Consider the following 17,422-nt stretch of genomic DNA (forward strand, 5'->3'; position numbering starts at 1 on the left):
CAATTATACTCTTTGAACAGTATGGTAATATACCCACAGTCTGTGCAAATAGATAGTATTTACAGCAACGACTGCAGTGCTAATACAACCATAGGAAGGACTGCATAGGAATGTGGCCTCTGTTTTATGTCAGGCTGTCGTAAACCAAGCAGGGATGACAAAAGACTTGACAAACAGGAGTTAAAGAGAATTGGGGAAGATGGAAACAGGACAGGCTGTCATGTTTGAGCAGCTGGTCCTAGAAGAGAGGGATAAGAAAAGGAAGGAAGGGAGAGTGATGGCGTGCTTGACCGGAGCATGACAGGCTGTAACCATCGATCGCTGATCAGCCTGTCAAACACACCAGCTTTTGTCCATATGGAGGCAAACACAGCCTTCACTGTGGGTGTCCGAAGGGTCAGGGGAGCAGTTTGCCAGTGCTCATGTTTACATTGTGTGTAAATACCACAAGGCATTTTTTTGTGCACTGGAAGTGTGCTAGGAACCAAAAAAGAAAAAGAATTCATCTAAACAAGCATGTTTGTGCTGCTGTGTACAAATGTCCCCCGGGCCTGATTCTTTTATGGTCTCTCCAAAGTACACAGTCCCTTCTGTAAAGTGGCAGCTTAAAGGTGCCGTGGTAAGCCCAGCCTGTGTTTTTCCAGCCTCTAAAGTGCTTTTGTGCAGAGGGGCACTATTCGCTACATGCTGAGCCTGCATTTTGGCATCTTAGCGCTGCTCTGGAAAAAGCCACTTTACAGTGGAGAGAAGCCTCAACGTGACATTTAAGTGAGTGGATGACTTTGTTGCAGCGTCCTTTAGTGACGCTGCTGACAGGTATAACTCAAGGAACAAAGGGTCAGCCCTGGTGCTGTTTTAGGTAATCCTAGATTAGAAGTTTCAATCCATGCTCCTCCCAGCTGGACTCCTCTCTGCTCCACAACTACTGTGGAGTATACAAGGGAAGGTCACGACACTACTCAGTTAGGGAGGTCAGGAGGTCACATGGTCAGTGTCGTGATGCAATTACCCAGAATGAACTGTGACGGACTGTGGGGAGTTGAGGAGCTCGGCCTCTTCATGTGGTGTTTGTAAAATGTCAACTGACCCCAGGGGAGAACAGTGACATCTCTGACCTCTTCACCAAGACACTGCAGTAAAAACCTTCACAAGATCTGGAAGTAGAGGACAGAGAAAGGGCATCTTGAGTCAATCAGCTGTCAGTGTTACATATCCTGTCTCAGGTTTTATAGTCACAGACCTGTTTGGACTGCAACATATGGTGCAGGGACCACAAAGTAAAGAAAAGGGTCTTAAACATGCATTGCTTTAAAGAGAATGTAAATCTTTCCTTCGGTTTCTAGATTCAAGGTCTCAGAGAAATTCCCCTCTGCATCTCAACTCAACAAATTCTGTCAATAATTTACTTTCCTGCCTCTCATACTCTCTCTCACAGGTTTTCCAAGGCAACACCAACCCAACAGACGTTGCCAAGACGATGCTGCCCAAACCCACGCTGACGCGCTTCCTTCGGATCCGGCCTGTTACCTGGGAAACAGGCATCGCATTGCGCTTCGAGGTGTACGGCTGTAAGATATCAGGTCAGTTGCGATTTCTGCTGATCCTCATACATACACGCACACAAGGATCGCCACTCCATCTCCACTGACTGATAATATATTACTAATAGATACTGCTGTAATCAGCAAGTTCCCATCCAAGCCCCTGTTGCACAAACGCCTCGCTTCTGCCAGGTGTGAGATGACTCTCTGTTTTTTTGAGAGTCATCCTCTTAGGCTAAAGCAAGCTGCTGCATAATGGAGAAGTGACACATGAAGGAGGATTATCTATTTATGTTACTCCATGTTTAGATGTACCTCATTCAATATAAATGGAGCCAACAGCTGGCAAACAGAGAGAGTGGGAGCTGGGTGGGCTCTGTGTGGTCCCCTCCCTGATCTGTTCTCTGCCTCCTTTTTAGTCTGTTTTGCCTTTTAAAGCTTTGATTTTGACTCCTCTCATCTTTTGCTTTTTTGTTGATGCTATTTTTAATATGCGGTGTGTGTGTGTGTGTGTGCGCGCGTCTCCCTTTTGTATGGCTTCAGCACATCTGCCTGCATCTCTGTGGGATTATGAACATGTGTATTGAATTTTAATTAGTGCTTGCTGCATGTTTTGCTCATCTGTACTTTGATATGAAGTGTATCTTTCTAAGATGAAGTTAGTTGTTAGTTCAGGAATAAGCCTCGGCTCAAAGTTTGGGTCAGTGTGAGCTGCAGCTGGTTAAATCTCCTCATAAGTGTGTGTTATGTATTACATATGCGTGGCTGTGCATGTAATAGCAGAGGGCACTGTGGGTACAGCAGGGTTACAGATGGGGGTGTGTGTTCGGGGCGCACAACCAGACCGCTGTGCAGAGCGTAAACACATCACAGGATCGAAGCCACCACAGGGCCCCCGTGATGACGTCAGCACCTCCGGGTGCTCTGAACATGCTGCCAGCTCCACTGCATGTTAGCAGCGCTGTCAGACAGAGAGAGCCGCTCTGAGGCTCTTGAGGGCTGCATAAACTCAGTGACTCACTCAGTTCTACATGTTATGAATCGCTGATACCGAAACTTTATGAAAAAAAAAAAGGTTAAAGAGAGCTTTTTAAGTACATGTCCTGTTTTCCATGCTTGCAGTGCACCAAAATGTGACTCAAAAGTTGGAGGAGTTAAACCTCATAATCTTCATAAATCATCATGCTCCCGTGCCCCTGCTCATACAGCTACTCATTAATAAAAAGATCCCCCACCCTGTTGTTTGTAAATACGCCGCTGTGTATAAATATCTCTGATAAACCACTGATGCTCCACCCAAACCCTGGACTTGGCCCACAGCTCTGTGTATTGCCATCTCCTCGCTCGCAGTCCACAAACACACACACACACACATAGTGTAATGTTTGTTCCTCTGGGTGTGTCGGTGTGTGCATCATGCCATCTCTGCAGTTTCTGTGATCGCAGCTGAAGTCGATTAACAGCTCCAGATGACCCAGGGAGTTCACTCAAGTGTCTAAACTCAGATCAGTCTCATACACACAGAATCACACACACATGTACCTTTCTCTTACATCCTCCCACTTCAAAGGCATGCAGTGTGCAGTGCCCTTAGCTTCACTCTGCCAGTGGATAACTCTTCTCATCACCTTCAACACACATCTTGGCCAAAGACGAAAGAGAAAGAGAGAAAAACTCCCTAAAAACAGTCCAGTTATTCAAGCTCTGACTTTTTTTTATTACATGTAGGAGCAGAGATCATTCTCACGGGTTAGCATAGGGTTTGCTTCAGATGACCAGAGAGAAAGGCCAGTCTGAATGAGGCCTTGTTCTCCGCGTCTTTGCTCAGTTTTTTCCCAGATGCTGCTCCGCTATTCAGTCCCAAAAGTGCTACAGTGCACACTTTGTCTCAAGCAGACACAGGAGATGTAATAATGGCCTGGATTTATCCGCCCGTGGGAGCCAGATAGTAAATATGTTATTGCTTACCACTGGTCTGAGTCAGTGTCTTGGGATTATGTGTTGCAAGAAGCTGCAGGACTTCTTTTGGCCGTTATAACAGAAATATTTGTATCCCTAACATGTGATAAATCCTTACAAATATAAATGTAAAGTTATTGTTTTTAGTTATTGTCCATCTGTGCTGAGGTACAAACATATGTTTTAAAGCGGTAGCAACATGCTCTTATCATGTTCTCCTCTTAATAAAAAAGAATGTCACTGAGAAAAAGACAGAAAAAGATCCAAAGATGCTAAAACTTACAGAGAGTTTAGATCAGAGAAGTAAAATAAAAGGATCTGAAAAAAATGTGGTCAGAAAACACAGAGGTTTTCAAAGTTGTGGTCCCACAGATGTTGACAGCTGTGGAGCAGAAGGTAGACGGGTGCCGCAGCAGCAGATAAAACGCAAAGAGAATGTGTTTTTTGTTGTGTGAGTGCAATTGAGTCTATATAGGGAGGGGTGGGGTAGATGAAAAGAAAAAGACGCTCCCAGAATGCAGGAGGTGGAAGCACCAGCAGAGAGGCGGGCTTTAATTGGCTGCCTGGAGACAAGCGCTTCAGGCAAAAGAATTAGTATGCATGAGATCTCCAGACAGAAAAAAGAGAATAAAGCTGGAGATCACAGTAATATCACAGAGATTGGGGAATGTTCCTCCTCACTTTGTCTGGCCCTATATGAGCCTCAAACTCACCAAACTAGATTTGTGGCACTGTAAATGATGTTAAACATCAAGGCTTTGGATATAGAGTGCAGCTTTTCATCAAAAAGCTAAGCTAACCTTTTGCTTTCCCTTTTGTGTTCCAGAGTACCCATGTTCAGGCATGCTGGGCATGGTATCAGGTTTGATCACCGACAGCCAGATCACCGCATCCTCCCACACGGACCGGAGCTGGGTACCAGAGAACGCCCGCCTGCTGACCAGCAGGACAGGGTGGACCCTGCTGCCCCAGCCACAACCCTTTACCAACGAGTGGCTGCAGGTGGATCTTGGAGAGGAGAAGCTGCTAAAGGGGTTGATAATCCAAGGAGGGAAGCACCGGGAGAACAAGGTCTTCATGAAGAAGTTCCGGCTCGGCTACAGCAACAACAGCTCCGACTGGAGGATGGTGTCGGACGCCAGTGGGAACAAGCCAAAGGTGAGAACTTCTGAGGATGGTTCAGAAATGGTTTGAGTTCTAACACAACCTTCAGTATATGAGTATGTGCTTCTAAAGATGTCTCCCTCATACATCAGAACATCAATGCTGATCATGACGCATTTAGTCAGTTTTCACCCAAGCGCTGCACCCGGCAGTTGTGAGTCATTCAGCCATCATTGCGAGTCAATTTCAGCAGTGCTTTGAATCGCATTAGGATAAGCATCTCAACTCTCTCAGAGTCCTTTCCCCAGTTCTCTCTTCCTGCTTTGTATTCTGCACGACGCATGCCGTTTCAGCCCTTTCAAGGGATGCTGAAACCTCTGTGGAGAGGCAGGAGAGGGGTGAAGGCAGTCAGGGGAAAACAGGAGAGGAAAGAACGCACGACACACAGAAGTGGCCAAAGATTTATCTGCTGGTGTCGCTGCATACACACATAAAGAATGCATACATACAACACACACCTCTAAGGAGAACTGCAGCAGCCCATCCCCAATTACAAGTGTCCCTGACAGGGCATAAATCTGATCCAGATGGGCTGATGGTTGATTTATGAAGGGAACGAACTGGATCCATATCCCCTCTGTCCTAGATAGCTCCCTTTCTCTTCTCGCCTAAGAGGTTCCCAGCATCTAAGGCTCACCAGGCGCCCTCACGTGATCACACCCATTAATCCACTTCCATCCATCCTGTATATGCTTCTTCTCGCTCCTCTTTTCCGCTCGTTTATTCCCTCCCTTAGCAGAGGATCAGAGGGGGAGTTGAACGAACCTGAAAGTTGCTTTTGACAGAGGTGTGTGTCACGCTGTCTTTGCCACTAGCCCCCTGTGTCACTCACCTAAGCTGCGCTTTAGATGTCATAGAGATGAGAGAGTTCTGGTCATCTTCTTTTCTTTCCCATCATCTTTTCCTCAACACCCCCTCCATATCATTTCTGGTTTTCACAGGGAGGGAATATGTCAGCCTCAGGGTATCTGCTGCATATCAGGCAAATGCCCAGCATTGCACTTTACATGCTCCCTCTTCTCTTTTTTCCAGATATTTGAAGGTAACAGCAATTACGACACCCCTGAGCTGAGGACGGTGGAGCCCCTGCTGACCCGTTTCATCAGAATTTACCCAGAGAGGGCCACTCCTGCTGGGATGGGCCTGCGACTCGAGCTCCTAGGCTGTGAGATTGAAGGTAAACTTGAATAGAAACATCTTTTGTATTTTGTTTTTAAGCAAAGTATAGTGGTTTTGCAATGGTGGCAAAGTTACAACCTAGAGTTTCCCATGATGTTACATGCCTTTAACCATAGTGATGACATCCCACAGTGATGAGACTGTCTTATATTTCCTAGTCAGAATAATCACTGTCTAGATTTAGGATGACCTTAGTAAGCACACCTAGATTTCAACACAGACATGTGTCATGTCTTACATGTCTTGACTCACACACAGGTGAGCAATTTATCATCCCTTCTAATGGCGGCCAGTAGCTCGCACGTCATGTCTCCACCACAGATTTTGTTATTTAAAGATGTACCAGAGTGGACCACAGCTGTCCAGCTCCCTGCTCTTTATCCCTTACAAAGGACTCTTGTCTTGTCTTCCTGTTACATCAAAGCTGCCTCCTTAGCTACAGGGGATCAAATGAAAGCCCACCGGACCTGTGAGGATTAGTGCATCCTGGTCCCACATCGCACTCTTCCCCAACCTTTTCTTGTTATTCTGTCAAAGGCCTGCGCACACTTTGCTATCTTTAAAATTACCCTTATATTTTACCAGCTCCTTATCTGTCTCCCTTTAAAGCTGATGTGGCACAGAAACAGCTCAGCAGTATATGAGTGTGGAGCGAGCTAGCCCTAAGTGGATTTACATATTGGATTTCAGTGAGGCCCATTCTTTTGTAAGCCTTATGGACTCCCACCGGGAGCTTTAGTCAGATGATAATGCTTGTTTTCAGTGTTAATGCCAAACACACACATACACGCACACGTTGCAACCACAATCACCTTGCCAACAAACATGTGGTTACAGGGAGGTAGACACAGTCACGCACACACAGGTGCTTGTGCAAGTGTGTGCAAACATGTGTGTATGTGTGCAAAAGGCCATAGCAGGAGGGCTAAATCCTCATTTCTGTGAGAGGCTCCCCTGACGCAGCGCTGACCCCATTCCTGACCTTCCCCACCCTGAACCTGACAGGGGCTGATGTGCCTCATATTTCATCTAGCAGAGGGAGAAACCATCGCCTCACACACACTCCACGCACGCACACAGATGCTGTACACATTTTTCAGGCAGTTCGCCCCTATCTGTCTTTGCCTTTTTCTGCTCGTTCTTTTTCCTCCGTCTACACTGGGGAAGCCCGTTCATTACTCAGTCACTGTAAACACACACAAAGGCGCACACACCGCAGGACGGCTGTGCAGCAGCGGAGCATGGAGTAGATTTTGGGCTTTGCCCACATCCAAGTGAGGTACAGCTGTAATGATAGGCTACGACGGCAGCCAGCGGCCCTGCCTATAGCCAATCCCCAGTCCTGTTTCTGCATCTTTGAGTTTCAGCCGCCCAAGCCTCAAGCACCATGCTTTAGCTTCATCTCTATTTATACACCCACACCTCCACAGCTTGATAAAAGGAGCGATGCTAATAGCTCAAGCCTGCATTGAAGCACAGTGTGTAATTGTGGGCAGAACAGAACAGCTTACAGATACATATTTTAGTTTGTTTTCTTTTTCACTTCCAGTTTCTAGCCTGAGTAAAGAATAACATGAGATGAGATGGTACTTTGTGTTTCTAAATCACTAAACCAAACCTTATCCCCGCCGGTCATTACATCATCACATGCAGTCCCCATAATTATCATGAAATCTAATCTGTGTTTATCTTTTCCAGCTCCTACACTTCCGCCTACAACCGTAGTCCCGAGCACCACCTTGTCAGATGAGTGCGATGACGACCAGGCGAGCTGTCACAGCGGCACAGGTGATGACTACGATGTGACAGGTGCTAACATCGCCTTCACGAGACTGCGACCAAATCTTCCCTCCTCTTGCCTTCTGCTTTTGCTCGCACTCAATCTGCTCCCCCTCGATTCAATGCTGCAGCTAATCTGCCATCTATCTTGCACTCATGCATGCATGGCACACAACTCTAATTAGCTGCACCTGTAGTTCTCACTTCCCTTTTCAGTCAGCTTACCTCCCCCTCTAGAAAAACACACCAACTCTACCTCTCTCTGTCATCTCATCTCTCACCTGCTTTTTCCCTTGTGCTTCTCTGTTCCCATTTACTCCTTGGCCTTATTTCCTACTAACCCAGTAACTGCCTGACCCTGCACTGCTGCCTGCACTCCCTATTAACCAGCAGTCTCCAATGATGAGCATGGCACCGTGTCGGTCATGTGTTTTTAAAGTATTACATAAGTGTTTTATAGTAGATATACTATAAAGAGCGGGCATTTGTAAGAAAGAAGTAAAAAAAAACGTTGAGGCATGTGGTGAAGCTAGCATGGATACAAAAGGTGCATGAGTTATTTGTAAAGAAATTGTATGCAAGGCTAGGCTAACTGTGCTAATTCTCTGTTGGGACAGGTGTTACCTTGATGCCGGAGACCACTACTCTTGAAGTGGATACATTGCCAGGTATGTAGCAAAATTCTTTCTTACTAAGCTCTGAACATGATGTCCTTTAAGACTGCACACCAGAATTGTGAAATAATGCATAAATATAATCAACTGCCCCAAGTTTGTTTTGAAATAATTTACATAGATTTATCAAGCAGCATACCTCAGCTAATGATTGCCGGCTCAAGGCAGCCTCTCTCCTCTGATGTGTGTCTGTTATTAAAGCTGATGATATGGCCCTGAGAGGCTCCCGCTGACAGGGTGAGGGAGGTTGTGTGATGCAAGGCTAGCTGATGATTAGCACTGGTGCTCTGCTGCTGCTGCTGCTGCTGCTGCCTTCTCAGCATAATCACTAATCACTGGGCCGACACTGACACACACACACACACACACACACACACCACAGTGCAAAAAGTGCAATGCAAATGACCAGAGGAAATTAGGTGCACTTCAGGGGCCACAAGCACGGACACACATAGCGACGTCTCCTATAGCAGGTTGATGAGGCAGCAGCCAGCTAAGAGGCTGTGCCCCAGTCTGACCTTGGCTAATGGGCCATAGGCTCCGCCGAGCCCCCTTCACTCAATCAGCTGGCTCTGTGGTCTGTCTGCAGTCTGCTACAATAATAGATGAGAGCAGAGGTACAGATTTGTGTATGCATATATGCATATTTGCGTGAATGTAAGTGTCTGTGGGTAAACACTTATGTGTCTGACTTTTCATTTCAAGAGTCTCTCATCATGCATGCTAATACGCTGTGTGTGTATGTTTGTATGCATGTGTGTGTGTGTCTATCATGCACTCTAATCTGAGAGGATGTAGTTTCCACTGGCTTTCAGTCTCATTTTTTTTCTTTTTATAAGATGGCCAAGTGAGTCATGTGGCTGCTCATCTTATCCAGAGCTCTTTGCTAGTCCCAGTCAAAGCCTCCCTGTAATGGAACACAAAAAATCCAAAGCCATTTTAATTGGGAATGGGATTTCTATGAGGGAAAAAAAGAAGTGGCTCGCAGACTGAAATGTGGTCCCACATGGGAATTCCATCCTTTGTGTTTAATGGGTAAATAGAGTCACTGCAGAAGCTAGTTAAAGCCTTCCCGTTAATAAAGGGAATATTGGCTCATATATTCTCTAATTTGGAGCGCAGCCTTGGTGTATCTCCAAAGGCATCTCATGCTGGAGTATAACACTGCGGCTAACATCCCAAACATCTCGCTCCCTTGTGTTCCTTGGAAGTCTTTCTTTATCCAATTTGAAAAAACACCAAAGCCCGAGCTCCCACACATTCTTCTGGCCTCTGTGGAGGCTTCGCCGGCGCGACGTGTGTCCACAGGGGATTGCATTGTTGGAGTGAGGCCCCGGCACTGTTACCATAGCTGTCTTCAAATCTCAAGTCCCTGCTCTCATTAAAATCCTCAGCTCTCAGCAGGTTGCTATGAATGTTTCTTTCTCAACTGGACACCATGTCCAGACTCTTGTCTTCCTGTCCCTGTCATTGTGCCCATTCTGTTCTCAACATCTCTTTCTATCTCTGCTCTACATACCAGTTACATTCATTAAAGGAGATCATTAAATACAGCAGGAATATAAGGACTGCATGAGGTCTGCACCTTCAGTTCACTCTCTTTTTTTATGTCTGAGACATAATTTACCTTCTGTGTCTGGTCCTCTCTCTGCTGCTTTTACCTCCCCCACCTGTAGGTCTCATCTGTTCTGCAGTTCTTTGCTGCCCTCTAGTGTTTGTAGCTGATAAGAATAAGTGTAAAAAGCTCCAAAGTGTAGCCTGTATTTATAACATAAGAGGCCCTGTGGTCAGCAGATTTTCCTTTTGTAATGAGGCAGATGATGAATCACTTGTGACACATGATCCTGTCCTTTTGTACAGCTTTCCAGTGGTTTGCTTGCGACTTTGGCCGGGCCAATGACCAAACCTTCTGCAGCTGGCAGTCAGAGGACACCGGCTCCAAGTGGCAGATCCAGTCAAGTGGCACTCCCACCCTCAATACTGGACCCAATTTGGACCACACGGGTGAGTACCTTGCAAAGAAAGGTCTCATCTAAAAAAAAAATGTGTGACTTTCTGAGCTGTCAGTGACATCTTGCTTCATACAACAGGTGGGTCGGGCAACTTCATCTACACCCTGGCAACTGGTCCCCAAGATACAGAGGTGGCTCGGCTCGTCAGTCCGATGGTTAGCTCTCCTAACTCTGACCTGTGCGTGTCTTTTTGGTACCACATGTTCGGGTCACACATTGGCACGCTGCATATCAAGCAGCGCAAACAGACAGTGGATGGACCTGCAGACATCCTGCTGTGGACTGTCAGTGGTCACCAAGGCAACCGCTGGAGGGAAGGTCGCGTCCTTGTGCCACGCACCAACAAACCCTATCAGGTAAATGAAAAGAGATAAAAACTGACTTGCCGTTCGTGTGTGTAGCTCACAACTGTGCTGTTTTTTTTTAGAGGAAAAAGAAACCAAAAAAGTCACTCTGTGCTTTTTTTTTATAGGTGGTTATTGAAGGGATTGTGGAGAGAAAGAAGTGGGGTGATATAGCTGTGGATGACATCAAAGTTCTGGATGGACTCAGCATGTCAGATTGTAAAGGTGAGGTTTTAAGTGTTCAGTTGCAGTTCTTCATCTGAAATGGAACTATAGTACAGATGTGACTGCAGTTTTCCTTCGGCATTCAATTTATTTGGAATTTCTCTTTAAAGATCCTGATGTGCCCACTGAGCCAATGCTACCAGAGGATCGCTTGAATGAAATCCGTAAGTTATTTCACATTGTAAAAAATGTCATTTTATTTTATTTTATTCCTGGTACATAGAAAACTGTTCAAAAAGGACAAGCGCTTTGAAAAGAATACATAGCGATGATTGGATAAACCACCTGCCAATCACTGCTAACCATATCAATGTATCATATGATGGACGTAGTAAGAGGGAACACACAGTACACTAAAATGGTCGGGCCATCCGTGGTTCGGCTACAGGCAGATGTCAGGAGTATTAGGTCCTACCATGTGAGTGGCATTAGACACTGGAAGAAAATGAAAGTAAACAGAAGTAAGCTGAGAAGTGGTAGGAATCTCACAACTTTCGTTTAGTCTTGAAACCTGAAACCACATAGCCACAGAATACATGTTTTGATGTGATACTCCGATGTTGTATCTTGGCTCTTTCTTCATCCTCCTCCTCTGCTTCTGCTTCATTCCTCCAGTTGAAGAAATCACAGAGTATCCTGACTTTGTGGAGACCAACCAGATCAGTGGCGCTGGCAACATGCTGAAGACGCTCGACCCCATCCTCATCACCATCATCGCTATGTCCGCCCTGGGAGTCTTTTTGGGTGCCATCTGCGGCGTGGTCCTATACTGCGCCTGCTCGCACGGAGGTATGTCAGACAGGAACTTATCAGCCCTGGAGAACTATAACTTCGAACTGGTGGACGGTGTCAAGCTAAAGAAAGACAAACTCAATGTACAGAGCTCGTACTCGGAGGCATGAGCTGGGGACTGAGCACATTTATGTGACTGTATGATGGGCTGAGCTCGCACTGGACAGGCTGTAAGCATATCATCTCGCGTACATGCGAGGAGGCGGGCTCAAAAGGACTGCCAACACCCTCAACTCATTTGCTGTGGATGAGGGTCAAGGTTCAGGAACCAATGGGAGGTTTGGACTGATCCACGCTTTTCTCAGGAGCTGCAGTTAAAAAAAAAACAAAAAAAAAACAACCTACCAGTAGGGGACACTGTGTACAAATACAATACAGAAAAAAATATGTACAGATGATTTAGATGATATTTTAATTTTCTATTTTGATTTTCATTCATTTTTACAATCGGATGCTGGTGTTGAGACCAATTTATTAATAATGTTTAAAGTATTTATCATTTTCTGGAAAAGAAATGTTTTTTTAATCATCAGTTCATGAAGGCTGTTGTTTCTTTTCAAGAAAAAGACGTATCAAAATCCTAAATGAACCATATCCGGCAAAACTGTAGATTTGTCCCACGGTGAGGCATACAGAGTGTGCCCATCACCCATGACCCTGACACGTTGTGTAACCCTTTCCCTTCTGACCCCTGTCACTCTAAAGTGAGGGTCCCATTCATGGCAATGTATGGTTCTGACAGTGCCTTTAGTACATTTTGGGTTGGCCTCTTCTGTTCATAAGAGTGTTTTCTACTACTTAAGTTATGACGACAGGAAACAGGGGCACATTACCTTATGAAAACCTACATTACAGGACAACAGTTTTATCACAGCTCTTTGTTTTTTTTTTTTTAGTTTTTTTGTTTGTTTGTATTCTGTCCAAAAAAAACACACACTGTAAATAAGTTTTAATATATTTTATTGCCCTTTTTAAAGAAAGTAAAAAGGTAAAAAGCTGCAGTATCCCTTTTTTTCATGGGTTTGTGTGTGTGTAAATACAATCTTCTGACTGTTTTGTGAACGTGTTCATTTTAGATTGCTCAGGCAAAGCAAGATTTGTGTGATGATTTTTAATGTGCATTCAAGCCATGTGTCATCCCAACACACACTTCACAAAAAAGGAGAAAACACACACATACACACACACACACAGACGGACGAATGCATCAAAAGGTAACATACATGCACAAAAAAGTTCTCATGACTTCATCATATCTTGGTGTCAGATGTTTACCAGCATACCAAATGAAAAGGAAAAAGAAAAACACACACACACACCAATCGTCATTGCTCTGGCTAAGAGTTCACCTTCAGACAACACTGTGGATTGTTCACTGAAAAAGTGGTATCTGGACAATGCAGCTTGAATGCACTTTGTTTCTGTTCCCCCTCTCATATAGATAGAAAAGAGTCTGTTAAACGAGGGGTTAACTTACTTAACTGAAGATTGGTGCTATCAGTAACTTAGCCTGACACATGTGTCTCATGATAAAAGCCCAGTTTGTATTGTTCCACATGCTGTAGTGTAGCTTAAGGCCTCGTTTTTTCGGGGGGGGGGCCTGCAAAGAGTTTTACGTGTTTCACGTTGTAGCAGCCATAATGTTGTGATGTCATTGGGACGGGACGCTGGTATAGCAGAAGGAGGGGGGGGGGTGGCATCACCTGAATCAGGTCACCTGGCCCTTCCCTGTGTGGCTTTACCAAAGGATGGTCACCACTCACAGAAGAACTTCCTGCAGAGGTTTAAAAAAATCATCAGAAGAGGAACATGGCGACAGTTTTTTGATCTTTTTCTGAACTTAAAAGAAGTGAAGATGCCATGTGAACTCTTTAAATCTCTGTTCAGACTCTTGTTTGCAGACGGATGGATGGATAGATGGATGGGTCCACAGGTCCTGGAACTTTTTATCTCCTCCCCCTCCCACACACATACACACACCACAATCAAGAAAACCTGAAAGAGGGTGACGTCTTTTTTCTTTTTCTTTTCTTTTGTTTAACATGCGTGTGCTTTGTATGTTGTGCCGTGGTGAACACATTCTCAGCTTGTTCATTTCAGACCGGACGGCTCACCCTCCTCAGCGTCGATGCCCGTCTCCGTCTGCGCTCTCAGCTGTAGAGGACTGTAGCTGCAGCAAGGACAAAAAAGGATACTGTAGCGTGGACTCAAAAGAAACAAAATGTTGCACTGACAAATATATTTAAGAGGTTTATGTGTTTATAGCGTTCATTTCCCAAAAAAAAAAAGAAAACGAAAAAAGAAAAAACTGAAGAAAGTCAAAAACAAAAGTGTTCATTTTCTTTCATCTTTTTATATATATATCTATATATAGTTTCAGATTATGTGACATAATTCTGAAATGTAAAAATATTCTGATGTTTTCATTATTGAAAAAGGCATAATAGATCTCACACATTTACATGGCATATTAACGCTTCATTTTGTACTGTCATTCAGATTTTGTGCAGATTTCTTTTTCTTTTTTTTTTCTTTTTTTACAAAAAACAAGAAAATACAACTTTTATTTTCAATACTGCTTCTGTAATTTGCTGTTGTAGGAGAAAAAAAACGAATAAACAGCAAAGGCCTTAAAAAGAAAAAAAAAGGGGAATATCTGTGTTGAACGGGTTAACCAGCAGCTTCACAAACAGCTTTTTTGGTTTTGTTTTTGCATCTAAAAGCACCATTGCAGCAAGACAGTGATGTAAACAAGCACTCCTCTCTGTCTCACAGCTATTGCTTTCCAAAGATCCAATAAAAAGTCATCTTCATCTGAAGGAGGATGATTATTTATTTGAACACTTTTTGCACATTTCATTAGAGAAAGGCTAATTAATGAGCTCATTTACTCTGACACCCAGTCATTAAAGGTGAATATTCATGCCAGAGTTCAGACCAGATGGAAACCACTCCTCTAAAGTGAGACTCCCATCTTATTGAAGCAGTAAACAGCAGTGAAAATGATGGTAGCTATAGAGCGAAGGGCGGCTACTGACCACTAATGAGAAGCTTATGCGAGCTGCACTCAGTCTCTCAGATAGTTTTTATGTTGGTCTGTCATTAGGCAGAAATTAAACGTTATTTTCACCAATGCCAAATCCTCTAAAACGGTTTTATTTTGGCAGGGCGAGAACAGGAAATGAGTCCGAAAACCAGCACTGTAATGATAATTTGTTTATTTACAGCCTGATTCTAATATGAGACAAAAGTATCAGTAATTATTTGTGATCGTGAACGTCTTCAAACATTAGCACATTTTTAATAAAGAGCCATTCTGGGAGCCCCATCGTTATAAACAAACAATTTACACTCCAAACATCATTTGGCTGCCGCAGCCTTCACACACAATTAACTGTAAAAGATTTGTAACCTAGCAACCCGACTCGATCCTTGTTTTTCCTTCTTCAAAAACTACTTCTACCAATAATCTTGCAAAGCAGCGCTTAGCATTAATTAATTAATCAGTGGAGCAAGACAGAGTATCATCAATTATTTATCTGTGTAGCGTAATGAGACATTCAGAACAATGAAAAGGAGCCTGGATGTGACATCTTCTTACTTATCTGAGGTTTTCTCTCTCTCTCTTTTAATGTCACCCATAATGCATAAATATAATCTTCAACAAATTCTGATTCTGATGCTCTATATATGCTCAATCTGGATTGAGTTTAAAGAGATTTACAGCTAAAGTGCTGATGTTTAACGTGTATCCCTTCAGAGGTGGTGTGCTGACATTATGAGCCATAGCTGCTGTTTGCATCAGTAAATAACACAACTATTTATAGTAACAGTAAAGTATATAAAATATTGAACTGATCATGTAGTAACTTTATAATGTGTCAGTGGTGATGATCAGGAACTCAAAATACATCCTGTGTTCATGTATTAAAGAGTCATCATGGTTGAGCAATAGTGAAGTACATGTTATAAATGTCTTCAGCATTAAAAAAAGTATGAAACTTATTCCAATAGATGACACATTAATAACTCATAGACACTCAATACTTCAGTCTGACACCTAGCAGAGGAGCAGCGCCTGCTGTCATTTGGACCCTTAATTATTTGAAGCATGCAGTTTTTTATATTTTACCACCAGATGTCGCTGTGGAGTAACATGTATGATATATATAGTGAACTGCTGAAGAAGCTGGAGATTATATATGACCATAAAACCTAAACAGTGGTTCCACATAATTATATAATAATTAGTTTATTAAATTAAAAAAGTGAGTTAATTAGAAACGCTTATATTTCAGCCATAAGTAAAGCATAACATCTGTGCTTTTCTGACGACAACAGGTAAAAAAGGTCTCCAGTGGTAAAAAGCCCACTGTCGCCTTGCTCTGAAAAAAAACACAGATGTTTGTTCAGTGAGTGACGCTAATGGCAGGATTTGACACAAAACTGAAAAATGTAAACAGACTATGACTGTACTGCTGTTTTTCTCTTTGTCCCTGTTTCCATGCAGTGTTCTGAACACACCACAAGATGGCTTCAGAATTCAGGGAAGCTCTGCCAGGTACAACACACACACACACACACACACACACACTGAATAACTCATGATGACTTTGCAAGTCAGCTCTTAAAAACATGAGCTCTAATGATAATGTCTGAATCTCTTATTTAATCAAAACACAGCAGTTTTTGGTCATTTCCACTCCTGCCTCCAGTCTTCAGTGTGATTCAATAACTACTGTATCGCTGAGTTTACTATAAGCACCAACAAAAACACAGACTTGAAGTTGTACAACTAATGCCAGATTAACTTGTACCAAGTTACAGCAGATTAATCTTTTCACCCATCTTGAGCGGCCCACAGGAAGATGAAGAGCTGCCCTCCCTTGTAAACACTCCCTGGAGACTAAACAGGATTTGAGGTTCTTCCGGTCCTAATAGTTTGTTTTCTCACACATTTTTCCACTATGTCCCCAGTGCTGAGGGAAAAATATCTTTCCACTAAGTTTAAAGCAAATAAATAACTCACTGGGTTGGTTATTTGCACTGAGAGTGGTCCAAAAATCCTCAAGTGGGAAACTCTGAAACACAAACAGCAACCTATTCTGTTTACATTTGTAATGCATTTTGAAGAAAGTTTTCATGTATAACTCAGACATAAATAAAGTGCTTTATAAAATAAATATCTTTATAATATTTTGCACATATAATACAGGTTTTGCTTCATTAACACTGAAAAATGCAACAGATGCGTTAGAAGCATCTATATAAATAGATAATTATGTGAGTGGGGGCGTCCTCAACTGGTGACGTACAAGAGTGGGAGTCTCACTCACTCAAGTCAGCAGAAATTAAGAAAAATAAAACTAGGAAACGGAGACCTCAGCCTTCAAAATAAAGGTATCAGACATGTACTTGGGGATTTTTGTTTTATTAGATTTCCGTTGTATCAATCAATATATCAACATCGTGCAATATCTGTTAATATGTTATCTTATTTTAACTCTCTATTGTTTATTGGTAGTTTTACTTTATGCTGTAGCCTATATTATTTTTTTTTTTTATCTTAACCTATTTTTTACTACTTCTGTATCTGTGCTGTTACAATAATGCAATTTTCCCATTGTGGGACAAATAAAGGTTTCTTAATCTTAATCTTAATCTCAATAGCTGTAATAGCTCTTGAATGAGAATGACCTGTCCGAATGAGAATCTTTATTGACATATGAAGAAGAACAAAAAATTGCTATTCA

General features: G+C 43.1%; 1 protein-coding gene across 4 annotated transcripts in view; it reads left to right on the forward strand.

Annotated features, from left to right (window-relative positions):
• Nucleotides 1–14,347, forward strand: part of nrp1a (neuropilin 1a) — a 139,741-nt gene extending 125,394 nt beyond the window's left edge. For all 4 annotated transcript variants that reach the window (XM_028432937.1, XM_028432938.1, XM_028432940.1 and 1 more), the window contains 10 exons: nt 1,436–1,580; nt 4,327–4,658; nt 5,697–5,841; nt 7,542–7,631; nt 8,240–8,290; nt 10,157–10,300; nt 10,387–10,664; nt 10,781–10,877; nt 10,988–11,041; nt 11,493–14,347. In XM_028432937.1, the coding sequence (XP_028288738.1) occupies nt 1,436–1,580; nt 4,327–4,658; nt 5,697–5,841; nt 7,542–7,631; nt 8,240–8,290; nt 10,157–10,300; nt 10,387–10,664; nt 10,781–10,877; nt 10,988–11,041; nt 11,493–11,779 (1,623 nt within the window). In that variant the 3' untranslated portion in view covers nt 11,780–14,347. The remainder of the gene's footprint in view (nt 1–1,435; nt 1,581–4,326; nt 4,659–5,696; nt 5,842–7,541; nt 7,632–8,239; nt 8,291–10,156; nt 10,301–10,386; nt 10,665–10,780; nt 10,878–10,987; nt 11,042–11,492) is intronic.
• Nucleotides 14,348–17,422: the final 3,075 nt, after the last annotated feature.

This window comes from Parambassis ranga, chromosome 20, assembly GCF_900634625.1.
Source record: "Parambassis ranga chromosome 20, fParRan2.1, whole genome shotgun sequence".
Taxonomy (NCBI): Eukaryota; Metazoa; Chordata; class Actinopteri; family Ambassidae; genus Parambassis; species Parambassis ranga.